The following is a 6,997-nucleotide window of genomic DNA, read 5'->3' as shown; positions in this document are numbered from 1 at the left end:
GGGAGCTCTCCTCCTGCCCCCCCATCCACGTGGGAGTCCCCGCCAACCACAGCCCCCCTCCCCCCTCCAGGACCTCTTCTCGGCCCTGATCAAGGGCCCTACTCGCACCCCCTACGAGGACGGCCTCTACCTGTTTGACATCCAGCTCCCCAACATCTACCCGGCCGTGCCCCCCCACTTCTGCTACCTCTCCCAGTGCAGTGGCCGCCTGAACCCCAACCTTTACGACAACGGGAAGGTGTGCGTCAGCCTCCTGGGCACCTGGATCGGAAAGGTGAGCGCCGTGCCGTGCCCTGCCCAGTGGGGCGGGGGGGCCTGCCTGGGCGGGCGTCTGGGACACAATTGATCATGCTATGTGTGTGTGTCTCAGGGGACAGAGAGGTGGACAAGCAAATCCAGCCTTCTCCAGGTGCTCATCTCCATCCAAGGTACAGTGGGTGGGGCTGAGGGGTGGGGCTGAGGGGCGTGGCTCGGGAGGGCCGCTAGAGGGCACAGCGACTCTGTCCCCTCCAGGCCTATAGGCCTGGCCATCCCGTGGGGGCTGTGGTCAGGCCAGCCTCAGCGGTCTCCCCCGCAGGTCTGATCCTGGTGAACGAACCGTACTACAACGAAGCCGGCTTCGACAGCGACCGGGGCCTGCAGGAGGGCTACGAGAACAGCCGCTGCTACAACGAGATGGCGCTCATCCGCGTGGTGCAGTCCATGACCCAGCTGGTGCGGCGGCCGCCCGAGGTCTTCGAGCAGGAGATCCGGCAGCACTTCAGCGCTGGCGGCTGGCGGCTGGTGAACCGCATCGAGTCCTGGCTGGAGACCCACGCCCTGCTGGAGAGGGTCCCGGCACTGCCCAACGGGGTGTCCAAGGACAGCAGCTCCGCAGAGCCGCCCGCCAGGGCGGAGCTCTCAGACTGCGGCCGAGAAGAACCTGAGGACGGCGGGCCGGCCCCCGGAGAGGCCTCCCAGGGCTCGGACTCCGAGGGCGGCGCCCAGGGCCCGGCCTCAGCCAGCAGGGACCACACAGACCAGACTTCGGAGGCAGCGCCTGACGCCTCGGTGCCACCTAGTGTCAAACCAAAGAAGCGGAGGAAGAGCTACCGGAGCTTCTTGCCTGAGAAGAGTGGCTACCCTGACATTGGCTTCCCCCTCTTCCCGCTTTCGAAGGGCTTCATCAAGAGCATTCGGGGCGTCCTGATGCAGTTCCGGGCCGCGCTGCTAGAGGCCGGCATGCCTGAGAGCTCAGGCGACCAGTAGCCGCCAGCCCTTGAGGAAGGAGATCTCGGTGGGAGAGGCCAGCTGCAGCCTGCTCACTCCCTGCCATGGAACCTCCCCTCTCCCCGTTTCCTCCTCTGTCCCCCATGCGGGCCCCCCACTGCCCCCCTCTTCCCAAGGTGAGTTTGATGCTGATGTGCAAGAAGTTTCTTGAGATGCTGCCATTTCTATTCCGAAGCAATCTTTCAACAGGCAGGTCCCCTGCGGCAAAGCAATTCTGAATGCCGTTGCTGATTTTCCACTTGTCGCCCCAGGCAGACTGTCCTGGCACTTCCCGTCTGCCATCTCCACCTCAGGTCGGAGGTGGCGTCCTCCTCGGGCCTGACGCGGAGGCTCCTGGGGCCGAGCGCTGTGCAGAGCGGCTGCCAGACGAGTGGATGTGCCTTGCATGACGTGTGGGTTGCTCCAGCAGTTCCCCTGGTCCGTTTCATCTTTTGCAGTTCCATTGTAGCGTCCCCATGTCCCAGGCCACTGCCACCAGATCCTCCCTCCTCCCCCAGCATCATCACTCTTCTCTGGGAGTCGTAGCCGCTGTCACCCACCCCTGACTCCATTCTGGCCCATTACCACAGGATAGCCCTCAGACCTGTTGAACTGGCCCTCTAAGAGAGGTTGGGACCAGGCTGGGGTCAGGGTGCCACTCAGGAGAGGTGGTGGCCCTCACACTACCATGAAGCGAGGCCCAGGGAGCTGCTGGGAAAGAAACAGCTGTAGGTGCCTTGCTCTTCCTGTCCCACGGGACCGCGAGTCCGGAGTTCTGGCTTCAGGGGTCCTCTTCCCGCTGGACCTGAAGCCAGTGTCCGCCCCGTGCTCAGTCAGGTCCCGGGACCCCAGGAGGCGAGAACAGCAGCACACCCAAGGCCTGGGCCAGTGCTACGGCCTCTCCAGGGACTTCGCCCCTCCCACTATGAAATGCCGACGCTGGGAGGTGGCCTGCAGCTCACTGCACACGGCGAGCCAGCCCTCTCTCCCATGCACACCGGGCCTCCTGTCAGCCCTTAGCTTACAAAACTGCAGGCTCGGTCAGAGAGGTGGCCTGCGTGGGGTCCCCGCCCTCGCAGACAGGCCCAGAGGTTTACAAGTTTTCTAAGCTTTTGATAATGTGAAGCTCCAGGTTAAGAGGATGCTGTTGAGCACATTGCAGCTATGTAATTTTTGGTGTATGTATGTAATATTTAAGGTTGAAAGAAAATAAATCTCAAAAGCAAAGATATTAACTCTTATTAGAAAAACAAAGAAAAAAAGCCAAAGCATGAGCGTCTTGTCCGCCTTAAGCTGGCTCCACACCTGTGCTGTGCCATACTCACCCGGCGGGCAGCAGCCGCGGGAAGGACGGGGCCCGGGCCGCGGCGTCTGGAGCCCAGAGTCGGTATCTTGTTTGAGAAACATCCAGAGTGACTGGTGGGGCTGTGCTTCCCAGTGCGTTGTTCGTGTGGAGATGTGAATGCCTACTGCTTAAGATATCTGTATAAAGTGCTGTGTGATTAAACTTTTTTTTTACTTGCATTTTTTTGTTTGGCTCATTACGATGTACAAAAAAAGACAAGGTGGCACCATTAAACCTGCCTCTGCCATTCAGCTGGGCTCTGTCGCCTTTCTTCCCCTCTGGGGCACCTCACACACCCCTCCCCGGGGGAAGGAAAGACCCCTGTTGCCAGGGAAGGCTTGTGGCAGCAGCACAGGGGCTTCGTGCCATCTGCCTTTCCAGCCATAGGATTCACAGGAGCCGAGAGAGCGGGACCCGGAAGCGTGGCTGGCGGTCAGTGTTCCTGCCTCCGGGCGGGGCTGTGTTTGTTCTTCAAGAGCCAGTTTTAGCAATGTCACCACCCTCCAGATGCTGGGGCTGCTGACATCGAAGCACCTGGCTGGGCTTTGAGCCTAAAGGATCGCCCAGTTGGGGGGATTGCCATCCACCCCTCCCTGCTGCTGCCTTTTAATTCCTGCCCAACATTCCCCCACAGGCCGGGGTGGGGCAGGGCAGCCCGAGGGCCCTCCGTGGGGGGGTGACAGGCTCCTTTTAAAGAGGGAACCACTGCCTGCCATTTTGGTTTCTGTTGCTCTTTGGCAATTTCTCCAGTGCCACTTAATTGGAGGCACTTTCCCTTTTCTCTGAGACTGGCTGGCCGTGAGGCCCTAGGTAAGACATACTAGCTCCCAGCCTGGCATCCGGTGTATGGGGTGAAGCAGTCGGTTGAGCTGCCTGGCTTCTTCCAGGCCAAAGGGGGTATAATCATCTTTGAAGCAGGGCCCTACTCCTGCAAAAGAAGCCTGGTCCAGCTCTGGTCCTGTGCCCACCACCAAAATGACTGTGCCCAGTCTAGGAGGCACCATTGGGCATCATTAACATGAAATTCTAAATCTCTGGCAGAAGCAAGACCCCATTCTCTCCCTCACCCCTAAAATAAGACCGGTAGGCTGGGAATGTCACTTTATTTGGCTCTGACTCAGAACAAAGGAGTGGCTTCCACAGGTGGTAGGGCCCAAGCAGCTGGGCTCCTGGCCTGGGGCCTCCTTCCAAAACACAGCCTCTACCCACCGTTTAGGAGTCCTGGCCACACGAGCTGGGACGGGGCCCTCCCATCCTGGAAAGAGGGAGGGTCCTGAGCTCAAATTAGACGGAGGAGACAGACTAAGGCACAGCAAGGCCCACGGAGTCATAGGGGTTCTCCTGGAGGCGGCGTCTGCTGAGGATTCTGGCTGGGTAGGGGCTGTGGCTCCAGAGGGGCTGGGGGCTCCACGTGGCCGCTGACCATCTGGAAGTAGTTTGGGTGCACCTGGCCCTGCACAGCCTCGCTGACAATCAGCTCCCCGTCCACGGCAAACATGCCCTTCCCGTCCTTGGGCTCCAGGCGGAAGGCAGCCACGGGCACATACTCCAAGTAGGGACAGCCATACTCCATGTGCCTGCCCTTCTCCATGGCCAGGAAGAGGCGCAGCAGCATGGCCCGAGACACGCCTGCCCGCACGTAGAACAGATGCATCGTGCCGGCCGCACAGTGGCCCATGGGTGCAGCAAACATCTCACTGCCCAGATGTGAGTGCAGCAGCGCCAGCACCAGCACGAAGTCCTGCTCGGGCACCACAGTCCAGTGAGAGGGCACTGGCTCCTCCAAGGGCACGAGGTGGGTGTCCACGGGGCCCGGCTGGTCCTGCCGGTCCAGAGCGGGGAAGGCAGGCACCTTGGAGACCACCCGTTCTGCGGGAAGGTAGGCCAGTCGGCCCCGGTAGATTCTCAGGGTTGCCAGCCGCAGGATGGTGCCCACGGTGAAGCGCATCTCCCCCAGGCGCCGGAACTTCTCGCTCTCGATATCCACATCGGCAATGAAGCCCCAGGCCAGGCTGAGCACCGAGAAGATCCGCAGCCCAGAGGCCATCTGCAGGGACAGCAGGTTCATGGGAGCCAGCAGCCTGCGGCACAGCAGCCGCGTACAGTTGGTCAGGAGGTCTTCGTTGGTCACCTGTTCATAGCTGCAGGGGAAAAAGCATCCTCATATATCTTCCCCTTCCTCCTCCCGGGGAGTGGGGGCTGGCAAGGCGACCCTGGGTGCCTAGGGAGCCGGCAGGAATGAAGGATGGAGCAGGTGGAGGCAGCCAGCTGGTGTCACCAGAAAAGGGTCCCAGAACTAAGGGCGGAAGCTCCGGAAAAGGGGCACCTGAAGTTCCCCCAGAAAACGGGAATTTATAAAAGCACCCGGCAGAGGGGCGGCCCGGTGGGGAAGCTGAGGCCCGCTCTGGCCTCAAGTTCTCACCCGGCATAATGGTTCAGAGAAGCTGCCAGCGCGTTGCCAGAGCCGGCGGGCAGGCTGCACAAGGGCTTCCGGATGGCGGTCTCCCAGTCCGGCCGCGCCATGAGTCCATTCACCACCTGCGGAAGCACGGGTGGCCTCAGCCTGGGGACACCCCGCGCCCACCCCCAACTCCCAGCCTCCTGTGCGGGCCTCACCTCATGCATCACCCCATCTCCAGACATGACCACCAGTGCATCCCAGCGGCCCAGTTCCTCGGACTGCACCAGCTCCCTGGCGTGGTTCCGCCGCTCTGGGGGGAGACAGAGCGGCTATGTCGGGGGCAAGGGGTCACCAGCAGTGGATGCTCCCTGCACCCGCTTGGGGAGGCACTCACCCGTGAGTATGAGCGTGAAGGAGACATCAGCCTGGGCCAGGAGGGGCTGCACGTGGCTCCGGAAGAGCTGCAGGGCCTTGCCCTTGCCCCCACGCGGGTTGAGCAGCACCAGCACGCGGCAGGGCCGTGGGAGCAGGCTCCAGGGACCACCGGCTGCAAAAACAAACCCACATAGGTGCAGGTCTCCAACCGGCCACTAGGAGGCTGAGGGTCACAACAGGAGGCACCGGTGGAAACGTGGTGCCTGAAATACCCGGGCCATTGATGCCATAGAGCGGGGCCAGAGGCAGCGGCCTCCAGTGGGGAGCTCCAGGGGGGATCAGCACGTCCTTAACACCCCCATCCTTGACTCCTGCCGGCCAGCTTCTGGCCTCCTCCCAGTGTCTCTCTAGCGTCCCCAGCCCCTCTCTTTTGTCCAGCCAACGCTGGACAGGGAGAGAAGGGACTCTTCTATATCCCTTCCCCACTGGGCCCCCACAAACCTGGATCCATAACCTCGACCCTCGGCTTCCGCTGCCAGGGCTTCCCCAGCGCTGTCGGGGTGCTGCCCTCGGCAGTGGTTCCTGCCTTCAGCTCCTTATCGGTGCTGCCCAGGCGGGCGTCTCGCTGCCGGCTGTGGGGCTCGCCCTCCCCGCCGGGAGTCCGGGCTGTGGGGGCACCCGCGTCATTCCCTGCGGCTGCCGGATCTGAGGGAGAGGAGACAGCGCTGGCGGAGTCTGAGGTGGCCCCCTGAGGTGAGGGGCGCCCAGCCATATCCTCGGACCACGCACGGGGAGCAGCACACTCTGGCATCGCCGGAAGCCTGCGGGCTGGGGACCTAGTTTTCCCAGAGGTCCAGAAAGCCGAGGTCTGGTGGTACCAAAGGCGCTCCCGTCCTGGAACAGAACTCCCACCCCCAGGGGCGAAGGGTCTCTTCGTGGGGGCTGTCCCCGCTGGGGCCTCGGGTTCCGGCCCAACAGATGAGTCAGAGGCCGGTTCCTTTTTCCGTGGGATCACCCCCAGGGGGCTGCCAGGAGGAGGGGAGTCCAGTTCCGCAATAATTCCAAAACTTGACCGGACATCGCGGGGCACAAAGTTCGGGCAAGCGATCCCTGCCCTAAGCCAGCCCGGTCGCCAGGTCCCCTACCCGGAGCTCCAGAGCGGCCGGGGTAGCCGCGCGCACCTCCAAGGGCCGGGCTCTGCCTGGACGCTCGCCGCGCTCGTGGGGGCAGCTCCGGGGTCTCGCTAGGGCTGAGCCCGAGTCCGGCCGCTAGCGGCTCCCTTCCTCCGCCAAGCGCCGAGTGGGCGCGGAGGCCACACAATGCGTGGCCCAGTTTTCTGGGCCGCCCAGGAGGCGCGAGCCACGGGAGGGCTGGACGGGCGGCAGGTCCTACCCAGTCGGTCCGGTTTGCTCGGGAGGCGCCACCTCTGTTCCCGACAGTGGCCTAGGGAGGAACGCAGCCCGTCCCGGGCTCAGCCCCGCGTCTCAGGGACGACGGGGGCGCCGTACAAACGCCGACTCTGCGGCTTCGCTGCCTCCAGCCTCAAACTTTTCACTGAACTTGGCCGCCCCTCGCCGCGGTGCTGGGAGGGCGCTGAGCCTCCGCGCCCAGCCTGGCCACGCCCCGCG

At 63.0% G+C, this 6,997-nt stretch overlaps 2 protein-coding genes across 7 annotated transcripts in view; one reads left to right on the top strand and one right to left on the bottom strand.

The window, feature by feature from the left end:
• UBE2O (ubiquitin conjugating enzyme E2 O) overlaps positions 1-2,844 on the top strand; it is a 47,658-nt gene extending 44,814 nt beyond the window's left edge. The window contains 3 exon segments of the mRNA XM_023531624.1: positions 6-274; positions 371-428; positions 578-2,844. Of these exon segments, the coding sequence (XP_023387392.1) occupies positions 6-274; positions 371-428; positions 578-1,248 (998 nt within the window). The 3' untranslated portion in view covers positions 1,249-2,844.
• An 835-nt stretch (positions 2,845-3,679) lies between these two features.
• On the bottom strand, positions 3,680-6,988 carry SPHK1 (sphingosine kinase 1). Of its 6 annotated transcripts, none has more exons than XM_023531729.1 (6): positions 6,762-6,988; positions 5,871-6,074; positions 5,389-5,541; positions 5,210-5,304; positions 5,016-5,131; positions 3,680-4,734 (listed from the first exon to the last, which is right to left on the bottom strand). In XM_023531729.1, the coding sequence occupies exons 2-6, from the start codon at positions 5,878-5,880 to the stop codon at positions 3,921-3,923; spliced, it is 1,188 nt and encodes a 395-aa protein (XP_023387497.1). In that variant the 5' UTR covers positions 5,881-6,074; positions 6,762-6,988; the 3' UTR covers positions 3,680-3,920. The 6 variants fall into 6 exon arrangements, with proteins under 6 accessions (XP_023387497.1, XP_011360293.1, XP_011360294.1 ...); XM_011361991.1 differs by having other exon boundaries at positions 6,515-6,812; XM_011361992.1 differs by having other exon boundaries at positions 6,551-6,812.
• Between the last annotated feature and the right edge of the window lie 9 nt (positions 6,989-6,997).

The sequence above is a fragment of the Pteropus vampyrus genome, unplaced genomic scaffold (genome assembly GCF_000151845.1).
Source record: "Pteropus vampyrus isolate Shadow unplaced genomic scaffold, Pvam_2.0 Scaffold72, whole genome shotgun sequence".
NCBI classification, from domain to species: Eukaryota; Metazoa; Chordata; class Mammalia; order Chiroptera; family Pteropodidae; genus Pteropus; species Pteropus vampyrus.
Note: the sequence above shows the minus strand (reverse complement) of the source record. Positions and strands in the feature narration are given on the sequence as shown.